At 34.3% G+C, this 17363-nt stretch overlaps 1 protein-coding gene across 4 annotated transcripts in view; it reads right to left on the bottom strand.

Annotated features, from left to right (window-relative positions):
• RDX (radixin) overlaps positions 1-17363 on the bottom strand; it is a 73940-nt gene that overhangs the window by 13240 nt on the left and 43337 nt on the right. For 3 of the 4 annotated variants that reach the window (XM_045556647.1, XM_045556646.1, XM_045556649.1), the window contains 4 exons: positions 16505-16665; positions 15147-15239; positions 11897-12139; positions 8425-10994 (listed from right to left, as the gene is read on the bottom strand). In XM_045556647.1, coding sequence (XP_045412603.1) covers positions 10830-10994; positions 11897-12139; positions 15147-15239; positions 16505-16665 — 662 coding nt within the window. In that variant the 3' untranslated portion in view covers positions 8425-10829. Of the gene's footprint in view, positions 1-8424; positions 10995-11896; positions 12140-15146; positions 15240-16504; positions 16666-17363 lie in introns of those variants that run through there. The other variant, XM_045556648.1, reaches the window with a different exon arrangement.

Below are 17363 nucleotides of genomic sequence, written 5' to 3'. Positions count from 1 at the left end.
GGTTGAGGGGTGGCCGGGCACGGTGGCTCACGCCTGTAATCCTAGCACTCTGGGAGGCCGAGGCCGGTGGATCGCTCGAGGTCAGGAGTTCGAGACCAGCTGAGCAAGAATGAGACCCCGTCTCTATTAAAAATAGAAAGAAATTATCTGGACAGCTAAAAATATATATAGAAAAAATCAGCCCGGCATGGTGGTACATGCCTGTAGTCCCAGCTACTTGGGAGGCTGAGGCAGGAGAATCTCTTGAGCCCAGGAGTTTGAGGTTGCTGTGAGCTAGGCTGACGCCACGGCACTCACTCTAGCCCGGACAACAGAGTGAGACTCTGTCTCAAAAAAGAAAAAAAAAGAGGTTGAGGGGAACCTCACTTACTCATAACAGACATACGTAAATTATTTATTTACTGGGAGTAAACTATAAACTATTTACTGCTTAGGACAGACCATGTCACGGCACTCCAGCCTGGACAACAGAGTGAGACTCTGTCTCAAAAAAAAAAAAAAAAGAGGTTGAGGGGAACCTCACTTACTCATAACAGACATACGTAAATTATTTATTTACTGGGAGTAAACTATAAACTATTTACTGCTTAGGACAGACCATGCCTTTTTTTGTCTCTACATACTTAGCACGGGGCCTGGCACACACTCAACAAGCAGATGCTGAGCAATACTTTCTAAGAGAATCACGAGTAAAATCCTTAAAAGGTAAACAAAAGACATTAAAAATGGAATCCAAAAGACTTAGTTACAAATACCAATATCCAAAATACTAACAGATGAACAAAAATATTATGAAAAACTATTTATTAACACCTTCAGCACGCCAAAGGCTGTAAACAAAGTATTCCATGGTTGTTATTATCATCAGTGCTCACAAGATTAACAGTGTCACTCTCATGGCACAGATGCGAAAACAGGCTCAAAACGGCTGAGTGGATTCTCAAGGTCACAGAGCTCGAAGTGGTCGGGCCAGGATTCGAACCCAACGTGTGAATCTAAAACTCATGCAATTATCTCTACCTTATGCTGCCTCACATCTGTCCCAGTCTCTCTGAATATCTGTCAGACTATGTATCTAACATACTCTGAACTGATAAAAACCTGGATCTAGACATCTGTAAAAAAATAAAATAAAATAAAAAAATAAAAAAATTCATTGACAGGGCAGAATTTGGGAAACGATCCCTGCATCTCTAGATTGGGGATCACCATGGGCTACAGTCTGCAATTTGACTTCTCAGAGTTTCTGAACATGCCCAGAAAAACTATGCATAAACAGCTGTCAGGGATCAGAACTTAGCAGAACTGAGTGGCTGAAAGAGCAATGGGAAGAGGGTGATCATTATAGCCTAAGCCCATCTGAGTCCCTCTAGTATTCAAATGTAGAATTTAGTGTGACTGAGGGAAGAGGAGGAAGAGGGAAACCACAAAGACTGATGTTTCTTCTGATTAACATGAACTATCATTAGCACTTTCAAAACAACTCTAGGCTGTATCTCCCAAAATATTTGTGGCCCAAGAAAATCACTTAAGAACTACGGTCAAACTTTAAAGGCACAAGAATAATATTTGATCTAAAACCTAAGCTCGAAAATCAAGGGACATTTTCTTAACTTCAGAAAGAAATATCACATGAATAAGCATTGAATTAAAGTGGCCTATCTGCCAAGGTTAACAGTGAAGAAAAAAAATAATACAGTGGCCTAAAGCTGAACTAAGTGACCTCTCATTTCTCTAACTTCTGCACATTTTATCTCAATTTTTCTTCTGGCACTTACTATTCATTAACTTGAGTCCATGTCTTAACTCTTTTCCTTTGCAATTTCCTTGACAGCATCACAAAATCTCATCTATCTCCCTTAACTCCAACAGTGCTTTGCATAAACAGCAATTGCTCTGTAAATCACTGAATGACTCTATGAATGCATATTGATATATATCTTATTTTATAGAAAAGGGAATAAAAGCCATGCCTTCTTGTCTCCCATTTCAGCATTCCTTTCATAATACCATTACACTGAAAACCTTTTAAATATCTAATGTATAAGAACTAAATAAAGCATAATGGCTCAAAAATAAGAGGTGACACACAAGTAATCTAGAAGACATACTCCCTTATAGTCTTCCTAATGCTTGAGTATATGTCAAAAATTTTCATACCAATACCCTCTGAAGATGCAAAACTACTTTTCCAATGGATACATTTATTTTATACACAAACTTTGATACAGTCTGTGTCCCCCAATTCATTTTAAATATCCTCAAAACATCAGCTTATGCTGGAATCAGTGTGGCCTAGTACATTAAAGCATACCCAGCGGATTAGGTTCTGGGTTCTAACTCCAGGTCTTATATTGTCTGGTACTAAGTTTTTATAAAATGGAGGCATCCTCTCAGGTTATTTTAAGAATGCATATAAATTACTAAATGATAGTGATTTAATTTTATTTATTGCACCCATCACAAAAATATTTTTCATACTTATGATCAACTGCTTTTAAAAGATGTTAATATTTCTTGGAAATAAATGACAGGTAGTTTAACCAACCTAAAGGTTTTAAGAAACCCAAATGAGCTACTGTCAAGTACAATTGAAAGTATTAATGAAATAATTAAAAGACCATTGAATTATGATTTAATTTTGCATACATTAAAACATTTTGCCTTTCAATATTGCTTTTAAAATACACAAATTAAAATGTTACAAAATTCTACATTTAATCCACATACTAACAGTAAGGCATTATATTTCAGTTAGTGGGGGAAAGCCATCTACTTGTAATTTAGATTACCAAAAGATATCTTCCTATATTCAAAAATCTTTATAGCCTAAAAATTGAGAACTAGATTATGTTAGGAATTGTCTGGGGAAACAAAATAAGAAGGAAAATAATCTGAGATATCATTTCAGCATAAACAGATGAATCAAATCACACCTCTAGCAAAAGCTAAGTTGATGGGCGTAATCAAATATGGTTCTCAACTTAAAAAAAAAGCTAGGGCGGGCACAGCGGCTCACACCTGTAATCCTACCACTCTGGGAGGCCGAGGGGGGTAGATTGCTTGAGGTCAGGAGTTCAAGACCAGCCTGAGCAAGAGTGAGACGTCTCTACTAAAAGTAGAAAGAAATTATCTGGCCAACTAAAAATATATATAGAAAAAATTAGCCAGGCCTGGTGGTGCATGCCTGTAGTCCCAGCTACTTGGGAGGCTGAGGCAGGATCACTTAAGCCCAGGAGTTAGAGGTTGCTGTGAGCTGTTGTTCAAAGCTGTCACAGCCAGTAAATAATTGTGTATGTATGTTCTAAGATAATCTTGACTGATTATGTTTTGGTGAATATAACCCCTTATAATGAGCTGAAAGAAATAGTTTTCCAACTTCTTTAAAAAAAAAAAACCATAAAATTTCTTCCAGTCCCTTCATTATTAGGATCATCTGAGAGCAGAAAGGAGGATGATAGAACTGCTGTTATAAGCACCACTCTGAGGCAACAGTTTTTCAACTATAAACCAGTATTAATTATTCAAAAGTACACAGATACTAACCCTTCATTAGGCATTTTAGTTTTGGGAAGACAATGCATCTAGAAGTGTCCATAATCTGGTTCCAGAGAAATACTCTGAAACAGACAATCTGATTCAGAATTACAAAATCAGTTATAAAAAATAGGGTACAAGAGAGTAAGACTTGGAGTTAGAACCCAGAACTTAATCCATTTGTTCTTGGATGTCTTGGTGTTCCAGTTCTTTTGTGCCACTGAAGAACCCATCCCCAAAGGGTCACGAATAAAAGAATAGAAACTGTGGTCTTAAGTGTCCCAACAGAGGTCCTTTCAAAAATAAGTTCAGAAAAAAAAATATTACTTCAAACATGACCTATATAGCAAACATGAGAGCAAATTATATCTAGACATTTCCTTTAAACTCTCAGAAGGCAGCGGTGTAATTCATTCCCAGCCCACAGCCTTTGGTTAAGCTAACTACAGTACACATAATTCTAGTATGCTTTCTTTATCCTCTGCATTTTGGAGTATACTTTACATAGCAACATCAATTTTCTTTTTGTAGCAAGGTTTAGTTATCGTTCTCTTCTGTAGCTGTGCCTTCCCAAAGCCACCAGCTGTCCCCAAATTAAACCACCTTTGCACAGGATTCAAGGCTCCATAAATTCCCTCTAGCCTTACCAGCCTATAGTCAGTACAAAGTGACTCTCATTTTTTTCTATTTACTTTTAGCCTAGAGACCTTAACCACTATACATATTAGCTCTTTGCTCTGCCTCTTTTTTTTAAATAATGGTCTAATTAAAAATTGTTTTTCCTCTTTAAAAAACAAAAAACAAGCACAAGCAACAAAAGAAAAAATAAACTGGACTTCATCAAAATTAAAAACTTTTGTGCATCAAAGAACACTTGATAGAGTGAAAAGGAGCCAGGTGTGGTGGCTCATGCCTATAGTCTCAGTTACTTGGGAGGCTAAGGCAGGAGGACTGCTTAAGTTCAGGAGTTCAAGACCAGCCTAGGCAACATAGCGAGACCCTGTCTCTACAAAAAATTTAAAAATTAGCCGGGCATGCATGCCTGTAGTCCCAGCTACTTGGGAGGCTGAGGCAGGAGGCTCACTCGAGCCCAGGTGTTCAAGGCTGCAGTTAGCTATGATGTGTCACTGCACTCCAGCCTGGGCAACAGTGTGAGACTCTGTCTCTAAAAAAATAAAAATAAAAAGAGAGTGAAAATGCAACCCACAATGTGAGAAATATTTGCAACTCATATATCTGAGAAGGAATTAATATCCTAAATCCTGAATATAAAGAATTCCTAGAACTCAACAACAAAAAAAGTAAACAAAAGATAAAACTTGAATAGATCATCTTCTCTAAAGATGATTTACAAACAGCCAATAAGTACATGAAAAGATACCAAATAACTTTTATGATCTGGGAAATGTATCACAGGAAAATGCAAATCAAAACCACAATGAGATACCACTTCATCATTAAGATGGCTATTATCAAAATCAAGCAAACAAAAGCCCAGAAATAACAACTGTTAGTGAGAATGTGGAAAAATTAGAACCCTGGTGCACTGCTGGTGGGAATGTAAAATGGTGCAGCTGCTATGGAAGATAGTATGACAGTTCCCCAATAACTTAAACATAGATTTGCCATATGACCCAGCAATCCCACATCTGGGTATGTAACCTAAAGAACTGGAAGCAGGAGAAATCTAACAAATATTTGTACACCAATGCCCATAGCAGCATTATTCAATAGTCAAAAGGCAGAAACAACCCAAATGTCCATCAACTGATAAATGGATAAACAAAATATGATGTAGACATATACAATGGAATATTATTTGGCCTTAAAAAGGAATAAAAGTCTGATACATGCTCCAACGTGGATGAATCTCAAAAACATCATGCTAAGTAAAATAAACAGACACAAAAGGACAAATATTGTATGAGTTCAGTTTTATGAGGTACATAGAGACAGAAAGTAGAACAGTGGTTAACAGGGACTAGGAGGAGGGAAAACAGGGAGTTGTTGTTTAATTGGTACAGAGCTTCAGTTTGGGATGATGAAAAAGTTCTGGAGACAGATGATGGTAATGATTGCTCAACAATGTGAATGTACTTCATGCCACAAAACTGTATACCTGAAAATGGTTAAGATGGTAAATTTTATGTTATGTATATTTTACCATAATAAAAAAATGAGGATTCAACTGAACACTAACTCCATTAATCTCTTCAATATTGAATACAGATATTACCAATTACTATCCTTGACTGGTTTGTCAGTTGGGTATAAAATTAATCTTCCCATAAAGTTAGAAAAACCTTTACAATTAGAGACTATCTCTTAGAATATTTTTATTAACCAATGTTTAAAATTTGGTCTATGAAATGAAAATTAAGTAATTTATCAGAAAACAAGCATACTTGAGAAACCTATGCTGAGTATTCATATCCTCTATCGGTCACTAGTTTTCCTGCTATTGATATTCCTTATGTTGTAGCAGCGTCCTTCAGCTCATAAGTGTTATCATTTAGACAAAACAGCTAAAATTTAAAATCATATGAATGGAACAATGGCATATAGGATCCAAATGCTAGCCTTGAATTTCATAGACTTTTCAATATAAATAAAAACAAAGGGAAATAGATATTGCCTTATGATTTCAAGAAAGACATGCATTTCTAGGTCTAAAACAAGATAAAACATCTTATTTAAGTTGGAAAAATAGGGATAGCATGGCATACATTATAACAAAGTATAAGAATTTCATATCATAAATGTTTTATCAAAAGGAACTTTTCTAAGGACAGTCACATAAATAATCTCGGAAATTCAGATTCTGTGTTTCTAGGAAGATGGACATTTGGCTATACTGATTTAGTAAAGACAAAAAAGTAAAACCAGTATTCACTGTATTTAGGAGCAAACTCAATAACATGCATAAATCTCAAAACAAATCCAGAATTTTAAATGATCATTAAATAAAAGTGCAAATAATTAGAATAGGGTAATTAAAAATAATAAATTGCACGAATGGAAGCAATTGGCTAGCTACAAGCATGGAGGAATCTGGGCATACAAATAACATGAATCAATAATATGGCACTGCCATTTTGAAATAAATGATATTGTAATAGATAAATGCAAATGATTTAAGAGCTAAATTATTTGAAGGTCCATATTTTAATATAGGCCAAAATAAAGGGTCACAGTCATTCTAATCTTGCTTCTAAGTCCTTGACTATAGCAGGCACTTATTGGCTAGATGAAGATCATTAAGTAAGAACCTGGAGCCACTGAGTAGCTAGGAATCTCCAGGGCCAAAACATAAACCTGAATGCACAGGATATGTCATGGGGTAATTATCTTAGTCATGATCTCGAACATTAAAATTCTGCACAAAATAATAATGGATACTTCAACTCCAAAGCAGTATATATTACCCCAAACTCTGTACCACAGGAGTTTAAGGACAAAGTAGTGAGGAGACGAAGAGTCATGATCTTTCCACAGGGAAAATGGCAGCTCTTAAAATCTTGACAGATGGACATATTAATATGGTCTACTAAGGAAAAAAATGGGAGTTTAAATTAATTAATTGGAAAAGCCAGGGATAAGAATGTGATAAGCTTTGACATATGGAACTTTATTGTGAGCCAATTTTTCCTAGCCACTAGTGTAGAATTCGAGGAGTCAGATTGGCTGAACATTTTATGAAGTTATCAAAAACACCTACAGAATCCACTGATCTTTTTGAAAGTTCTAAAATACTGTCACTTCACAGGATAGAGCACACTAGAATATTTGATAGATTATCTTCTAGTTAAAAAAAGAATGAAGAGGGCACAAAATAAAAAAAATGGTAAAGTTCTGTTAATTTATAACAAATTTAAAAAGAGGAATTTGTCTACCAGTGTAGCTCCACATTTAACTGTTTTCCCTTATTCTTATTAATGATATTTTGGCTTTGGTTTACTAATCAGCTCAGCATATTAATGCTAAAGTTAGTAATTCTTTATAGTTTAGTTTCAAGTTTTAATTTTTAAAGACTTTTTACTGTGTCTACTTAAAATGAGATGCTTTTGAATTTAAAGTTTATCTTATTTTTCTTTCTAAAAACATTTAATCAACAAGGTGATCAAAAGTAAGATACACAGTGGTAGAAAATTTTTTAAAAACCACAACACTAATAATGAAACATTTTTCTAATGATAATCAAGAGCAAGTTCCAATAAAGTCTAAGATAACTTTGTAAGTGGCAATTCTAGTTCTTAAAAACTCTGATTAGATATAAAGCAAAATATTATTATATAAAATTCCCCTTTTTTTCTGACAGGATCAGAGTAATCATTACCTGCCCTTGAGAATAGAAATAATAAAGTGACAGTTAAATAACTGAGAAGATCCCTGGCTTTTACTATTTTAGAACAGACATTACTTAAGAATCATGTTAAAATTAGTAAGAAGCTTTTAAAAAAGCAATTAACTTCTAGATTTATGGTAACTGCTCTGTAACACAGCTTTAAAATAAAAATATATATTTAAATAAATGCACTTAGCATACTGTTAAAGAATATTAAAATTTTAGTAGTGAGATGAATCAATGACAAGAAACTATTTTCTCCCTCAGGAAAAAGAAACTAAATACTATATAATAAAATCAATGACTAGAAATCCTAAATTACTTTCTGTTGTCAAGACAGTCAATTTAATGATTTTTCCACAGAATTAATCACTATTACTTCCATACCAAAAGAGGTAAAATTTGGGGCAAAGGTTAATCTATGAGGATTTAAAAAGTTTTCCTATCCACTTCTCATTTTTAAGATGTGATGATTCATGGCTGACAGATTATAATGATCAGAAAATATACAGGAAATCCATGTCAAATAACAACAGTGGACCTTGAAGGCATTTGTCACTTTATTGTTAACCAATGAATATTATCCAAAATTAGAGATGTAACTGTAACTTAATTGTACAACACAAAATTATGCTAATGGCAAAAGCCTACTGGAATTTACCAAATACTCATTAGTGTATTTTTACATTGCTATATGAACATGTGCTCTCAACTGCTAAGGATAAAAGTTATAACTGGTTTAATCCCTATGAAGACCCATATTGCAAATGGTTGTTATCGTTTAGAAAAATTCACACAGCTTTAAAAATGGATTAAATCCTTAATCCTAATCTACAAATAGATTTATAAACAGCAAATATAACTGGTAATTTTTCAACACTGTATCAAACTGATGTAGCAATGGTAGTGTGCACAACTCAAAATGAGGAAAATTGATAAAAATCCAATGGAAATCCAGATTTTCACTTATTATGGCAATTGTTTTAAGGTGAACACTTAAGTTTCAAAGTATGACTAGTAGGGGTCCACCTATTCCCCTGATGTACAAGTAGAAACATTCTCTTCCATAGGGTTTTGAAGCATGTGCACAACCACGGTACAACAGTCACTTCAAGGTTAACCAGTTACCTTTTGTCCTACAAAGTCCAAAAAATATATTAAACGCAACCTTTCCTTTGTATAATGTCTGCCCAGATTAATCCTTTTAAAGTCAGCAAAATCAAAAAAGCACAAGAGATTTTCAGACACAACTTGAATCTACTGTGCATGAAAAATGTTTAATAAAATGGCAATTTTAATAGATAAATGTAAATTTGAATGCATAATACCAAATGGAAAGTAGCTGAACCACACAGAGAAAACAAGGCTTTCCGTATCTTCAAATCTAGGTGTTGTACAACAAAGAAAATGTTAGAACATGTGAATATTAGAACATCTTTCTAACTGGAAAGATTTCTTCAGTAACATTTAAATGAAATTAATGTAAACTAAAATTATAATTTCTAAAATAGGATTAACAAACCAAATTTAAGCATTTTTATTTAGAGATTGAAAAAAAAATAAGCAGTGATTTAGAAACCAAATATACTAAAATGATTATGTAACTATTATATCAAGAAATGAAGGTACAGACACCTTTCATATGCTACAAGGATAACATCTCTCTCTCTACACACACACACACACACACACACATACACACACACACACAACTTCCTCAGCCATACGACACCCCTCCAGGAAGATAGTATATCAGTGAGAGCTTACAATTTTAATACAAATCAGAGTCCCACAGTTTGACTCAATAAAAAGGCAGTTAAAAATTTAGCACTCTAAGGTATTCTGAAGGAAAATGAAATTTCAAAAGTATTCCTAAATGATTGAGACTATCACTATGAATTATAAAACATATAGCTTACACACTCCATTGTGTTTTAACCACCAGTCATCACAGGTGTAGTAGTGAGGTAGTATTACATTACTCTCCCCTTCCTGGGACTGCTGTTTTCATATGCTACCGTTCCAGAAATGCTCAGGTTTTGTAAAATGATTAAAAGCAACTACCAACAAATGTACACTTTCTTTTATTAATCTTTGTTTTGCTAAATCAATCTATGAAAGAACAAAACTTTAAAAAAAACTTTCAGAGACTGTTTTATCAATAAACTCTCCTAGGGAACCTGCTGTCTATACCTCTGAATCGGCAAGCAAAGAAAACCATCGTAGGATCATAGGAGATGAAACACCAATCAATTTAGCTGTCAAAGATGACTGCAGTTAAGTAAGCAAATATCAAATATCCAATAATGGAATTAAATTGTGATTTAAAAAACTTAACCACCAATTGTATACTATACTATTAAATGTTCTAATCTCTTTCATGATTCATAGCCATCTTCTACACAATGATCAAAGACTGTCCACTCTGCTACCTACCATCGTTTTAAACAATGCTTGATTTCTATGATGGCAGAATTAGGGCTGTGGGCATGGCAGGATATGAGAAGGGCACACTGAGAAAACGCTACGTGAGAGAGAATGTGGACATATATGCAGGTTAAACATGGAAGGGGCAAGGAAAACACTCATTCAAATGTCACCATTATCCTTTAAAATGTACAAAGTGCTCAAACCAAACAAACACATTTGTCAGACATGATCATTAGTGTTAAACTTCAACAGAAAAAAAAATAAAAAGTCAAAAATGTCAAGGGAAGTGATGGAACACCATTCTCCATTCCCTGACCCAAAAAAAAATGAAAATCAAGCATGACATCACACTGCCTTAATGTTGAAGAACTCCCCTTAAATTTGTCTTTTAGCCACCAAGGTCAAACTGATATAAGTGCTTTGGCAAGGTGGGATGCATTCCATCACATCTGCAAAGGCCTGCTTTTCTCTGTTGGTGGTTCAGCTTATGAAGAACACGTATGCAAAATAACAGCTCTCACATTGCTTCAAACTCATCAATACGCTGCTTTGTATTGCCTTGTCGGATTTGTCGCAGAGTCTTGTACTTATCACGGCCTGCTTTAACATTCTCAGCGTGAAGAACATCATTTTGTGTTTTCTTGGTTTCATCTCTGGCTTGAGCTAGTTCTGAACTTAATGCCTGTATTTAAAAAATAAAAATATGACTTATTTTTTTCTCAGATTTAAAAAGTTTATGAAAATGGTTTAACGATGCAAAAATACATACACATATGCCAAATCTCTGAGTTTTTAATATATTAAAATTTCCACTGTGAAACTTTTTTCTTTGAAGCGTGTTTGTTTTACTTTCAGTAAAGTGATGGTAATGGCAAGGAAAGAATACCCATGGCCTTTAACAACCACGATACTTTGCATATTATTCTAAATTTCCTTAACTTTCTCATCCAATACTAGAAAAGACTTAAAAAAAGTTCAGTGGAGTCATTTTAGAGTAACATTACAAGATCTAAAATGTATACCATGAAGGAAGCCTTCTCCAAAGTCTTAATATAAATATTGCAAATATTGCCTCATTTTCTTTTACTAATATTTAAATACTTCACCAATTAAAATATTAGATAACTTACCAGGAATAAAGACTTCATATTAAAATTCCCTATTTTGATCTAATTATGTACATTTAATAAACTGACCTTTTGCCATTATAAAACCTGAATAAATAAGATTATGTAATGTCTTAAAGTAGTCTAAAAGTATCATTGCCTTTCAATGTACATTTTACTGTTTAAAAACTAAATTCATTTTTTTTTTAACAAAGCATTAGAAAACTTTCTACCTCTTAAAATGGATCAAGCTGTAATTAAATAACTCACTAGTTAAGGCCTGATTACACAAAGCTAACAACATTTGTTAATTGGGTCTTACAATGGAAGAAATGAAATACCATGACTGTAGGCCACTTACTCACAAACCAATCACAAGGCTTCTAAATATCCTATGTTCTTTTTAAATGAGTTTATCGTAGATGGGGAAAATGCAAATTATATTTTAAATGCGAATACAACTACAAATTTTAAATACCTGGAGTTGCTTCTTAACACGCTCATTTTTCTGTGTTTCTGTTACACGTTCTTCCTCACTTCTATGGTTCATTACCCCTTCATTTGATAATTCAGCACTAGCCTCGGCATTATTCTCATCGTGTTCATCATGTTCATTTTCTGTTGGCGGAATGACTGGTGGAGGTGGAGGTGGAGGTGGGGCAGACATTACAGTTTTTAATTCTTCTTTGGTCTTTTCCAAGTCTTCCTGGGCTGCAAAAGCCTAAAACATTAAAAATAAGTTTATGAGCAATTTACCTTAAAAATTGGTAATTAAAAGAATCAAATTATCCTGCCTTTCTAACAGAAATTATATTTCAAGGTAATGAAAATTGGCCCTATTGATGAAAGCTCTATTTTTATAGAAGAATGCTAGCAGGTGGGAGAGCCAAAAATTTAAAAATCATTTGCAAACCCTAATAAAATTACTAATTCTGGCAAGGATTATCCATTTTTGCTAAAATTGTTATGCTAATGGCTGATGATAAATGGATATTCCTATAATGCTGAAAAATGCCACACCTAATATTAAATAGATAACATCAGAGCCACAAAGGGGAAAATATAACCAAACAACAGAAGAATCAGACTGTCATTACTCTAATCCAATGATCAATTAAAATTACTAATGATGGGTTAACTAGATATTAAGTGTCTTCTGATATGATACAAACTGAAGTATCCAATATCACCAATTATTTGGGTGATCATATTGTGTTAGTTTACCTGGAGTCTGGCTTTACACTGTGGCCCTGGTGTTATTATTAACATTCTGTTTTACTCTCAAGTGCTCCGGCAGAGATGATAAATTATATATGGAAGTCTCATCCCTGAAGCATTGTAATCAAAAACTTTTATTCCTCAAGCTACTAGATCTAACTTCTGGTTCACAGGAAATATTGGGGTTAAAGGACAAGCTGAAATAACACCATGAGAAAGCAACTAAACAAATATAAGAGGTGGGACATGTGCAGGTACCTTCAATAAATCAAAATCATAAAAGGAGAGACTAGTCTACATTAAAAGAGACTCAGAGCAAACAGAGGCAACGCAAAGTCCTAATTTGAACACTAGCCTGGCAAATTAGCCATAAAAGGATTTTTTGGGTAAATGAGAAATTATGAATATAGTCTAATATTTGATGAGATGAAAATTCACTAAAATGGAATAGTATGCACAGTAAGATCTCATTTTGAATACATAAACGTGTATGTATACATACACACTAACAAAAAAGATCCTGGAAGGATATGCACTAGGCTTTTACAACAGTGATCTTAGTTTGTGAGAATGTAATTTTATTTATTTATTTTTTTTGAGACAGAGTCTCACTTTGTTGCCCGGGCTAGAGTGAGTGCCGTGGCATCAGCCTAGCTCACAGCAACCTCAAACTCCTGGGCTTAAGCGATCCTACTGCCTCAGCCTCCCGAGTAGCTGGGACTACAGGCATGCGCCACCATGTCCGGCTAATTTTTTCTATATATATTTTTAGTTGTCCAGATAATTTTTATTTCTATTTTTAGTAGAGACGGGGTCTCGCTCAGGCTGGTCTCAAACTCCTGACCTCAAGCGATCCACCCGCCTCAGCCTCCCAGAGGGCTAGGATTACAGGCGTGAGCCATAGCACCCGGCCTGTAATTTTCTTTTGTGTATATTTTCTAATATTTTTTTTAATTCAAGGATTTGCATCTGTAGCATTTTTAAAAGTTTACATGTCTCTGAAGTTCATAAATCATCCCTAAAAGGGATCTGTAAAATTCTAATAACAAAAATACAGTATCTGGGAGATTAACAGAATTTTATTCCTTTTGTAGCATTATACATATACACATACATAATTTTCAATAAATCAAAAACTTCCCAATAAAATTTAAACTGCTAGAAAGAAAATTTACCTAAGAGTGAAAGAAAATTGTTTTCTGTAATAAGTACGTTTTATTGTAGAAAAAAATCATCATATATAACTATATAGCTTCTTTGAGCATAAAAAATTATTATTATAGTTACATTTAAGAGTTAATGTCATGTAAAGTTTGAATTAAACTCTCATTATCTTATATTCCTCAGCCTTCTTTTTTTTTTTTTTTTTTTTTTGAGACAGAGTCTCACTCTGTTGCCCGGGCTAGAGTGAGTGCCGTGGCGTCAGCCTAGCTCACAGCAACCTCAAACTCCTGGGCTTAAGTGATCCTACTGCCTCAGCCTCCCGAGTAGCTGGGACTACAGGCATTCGCCACCATGCCCGGCTAATTTTTTCTATATATATTTTTAGTTGTCCAATAATTTATTTCTATTTTTAGTAGAGACGGGGTCTCGCTCAGGCTGGCCTCGAACTCCTGACCTCGAGTGATCCACCCGCCTCGGCCTCCCAGAGTGCTAGGATTACAGGCGTGAGCCACCGCGCCCAGCCCTCAGCCTTCTTGATTTTACACCTGTGTGCCAGACAATGGTGGTATCATCTTTTTAGGAACTCATATTAGAAATCTCAGTATCATCTTCATTGCATCCCTTTCCTCTAATTCAACCTCATGACCAATCACTGGTTGCCATGGCCTTTGGAGTCTACCACAAAATGTCTCTTAACCCTTTTCACTCCTCTTCATTCTCATTGTTACATCCTTAGTTTGGGTCTTCATCTCTTAAGTATTCACTATCCCAATTCGTCCTTCATACTGCTTGCTAAATTATTTTTGTAAAATCGTATCTAATCTATTGCTTTGCCTTAGCAGGGCATTTATTTAAAGCCTTTCACACCTTAATTTTCTATTATCTAACTCATTATCTAACTCGCCAACCACATCTCCCAACATTTCTGAACCTATCTATACTCTAAGCTCTGGTTGCTTACTGGCTGTCCTCAAATCTATCATGTATGTTCATACTTCCTATACTCTTTCAGTTCTGTCTAGAATGACCACCTATCTAGTCCCTAACTACTCCCAATCTTTTATATCTCAAAATCTAATTTATTACTCAAGACTCAGCTTAAACGTAAGTGGGTTTCCTCCAACACCTATCTTGTTCCCACAGAAATTAATCACCTCTTCTGTGTTCCCAAGGTACTTAGCTTACATTAATAAATATTTATAATACACAAACACATGTATGTATCTTTCCCCCTCTAAATTATGATAGTATCACAATTGTCTCTATAGTCAGCATACTCTTGGGCATACTCTGGGTACAAAATAGCTATTCAATGAAAGCTAGTAAATGAACAAACAAATGGTTACTTTGTGTTGCCACTCGGTAGCTTCCTCTTCCTTTTTCTTCTTGGCTTCCTCTAGAAGTGCAATCTTGGCAGTGAATTCGGCAAGTTCTGCTGCCTAAAATAAACAAGATGATTACTAAGACTTAAAAAATATATTTTGATTAATCTTATGATATGTTAAGTCAACAAAGTTTTAATGCACAAGCTTGGGCTATTTTATACATTTTTCTTAGCCTTTCCATTTTTTTTTTTTTTTTTGAGACACAGTTTCATTCTGTTGCCCGAGCTAGAGTGAGTGCCGTGGCGTCAGCCTAGCTCACAGCAACCTCAAACTCCTGGGCTCAAGCGATCCTACTGCCTCAGCCTCCCGAGTAGCTGGGACTACAGGCATGCGCCACCGTGCCAGGCTAATTTTTTTCTATATATATTTTTAGTTGGCCATATAATTTCTTTCTATTTTTAGTAGAGACGGGGTCTCGCTCTTGCTCAGGCTGGTCTCGAACTCTTGAACTCAAGCGATCCACCCACCTCGGCCTCCCAGAGTGCTAGGATTATAGGCATGAGCCACCGCACCCGGCCTTAGCCTTTCCATTTTTAAAAAAAGCAATTATTTCTGTAAGATATTAAATATTTTATTTATAGTAGGTCCTCGAGGTAATGAGCTAATATAGAAACAAAAAAATTTTTATTATTCTATAGACAAAAAATTAATCCTGTTTCAGTACTAAGAACCTAACGTGTAAACTTAGGAGCTACTTTTTTTTTTAACTTTTATCAGTAAACAAGCTATTTGCTAAAGTCCACAAAAGAAAAAATCATATTTATATAATGCTTTATAGTTTAAAGAGCCCTTTGTCAAATCATTTGTTTCCCCAAACAATGCTATTAGGTAGTAATGAGGCTCAAAAAGACCCAAAGACACATAGCAAGTAAATGCCTGAACTATATTTAAATCCAGGATCTTCTAAGTGACATGCATACTCCACTAAATAAACAAAAAACCCAACCAATTATGGCCAATAGTTATCTTATAGAAACTAGAACATAAAGTATCAACTTATAACTAAAGCATAAAAATGCCAACTGACTTATAGAACCTATTCAAAGTCTAAGTGAGTCAAAATCTTTTGTTGCCAATAGACTGCATTTACAAACAATCTATAGAAAAATGTCTTTTACTCTGTTTTATTTTTAGGTTTTTCTTTAGGCAGAAATACAATTTTTAGGTTTATTTCCACTCTATGTTTTTAAGTTACTTTTGTCTTTGGTTTGCTTTTCAGAAAACATAACACTTGGTTGGTTGGTTTTTTAAAGAAAGTTCACTCTATGCTTTTAATTTTTTTTTTTTTTCTCTAAGATGTAACTAAGACAGTCCCTTACTAGCTGTTCCTGATTCTTCATCTGGTCAGCAGCTTGTTTTGCTATAGCAGACTTGGCCTCTTCAGCAGCTCGACGCTCCTTTTCAAGCCGTTCTGCTTCTTCTTTTGCTCGTTTTCGTTCCTGATCCAGTTCTAGAGCTTTTCGAGTCTGTTCTTCTAGTTCTGTCAAATATATGTATTGCCCCCCAACAACAATGATTAATTCCAATTATTCTCATCATTAAAAGATAAAATAGTAGGAGGAAATCTAATCGATACAGTGTCTAACAATTAGCACACATATATTATAAATACACAATATACTCATTTTTAACTTGGCAAAAGCCTAATAATTTTAAAAAATCTGTCACATAATTCAAAAATGCAAAGAAATGAAAATCCTTTGTAATTCAAGTTATGTCATAAGGCTAGAAGCAGATATTTTTATCTTCTTTTTAAAAAATGATGTCTTCATTTAAAGTTTTGACCTCAGTGAAACAAATTGCCATGTTTCAGAAATGTACAAAATAACACACTTTAAAGCTTATCTAAGTTTTTACTTATCTGAAGTATAAGTAAACTCAAGAGATTAAGATTTAAACCAATGTTCACTGACCCAAACTAGGAATTTTGATGTGAGTTATATGAATTATTGAAAATTGTGAGTTATTGGTACATACCCATTCCTAAGGCTTCTGAAGTAATATTTGGACATGAATGACATCAATTTTAATTCTTAATTGTATAGATCATAAAATTAATACTCTTTTCTTATTCCAAAGACTTGAAAAAGGAAGGAAATTATTAACACAAAACCAGAAAAATTTTAAGTGAATTTAAAGTATTAAACACTATTTTGACAATTCTTATTTAATAATAAG

The sequence above is a fragment of the Lemur catta genome, chromosome 7, assembly GCF_020740605.2.
Source record: "Lemur catta isolate mLemCat1 chromosome 7, mLemCat1.pri, whole genome shotgun sequence".
NCBI lineage: Eukaryota > Metazoa > Chordata > Mammalia > Primates > Lemuridae > Lemur > Lemur catta.
Note: the sequence above shows the minus strand (reverse complement) of the source record. Positions and strands in the feature narration are given on the sequence as shown.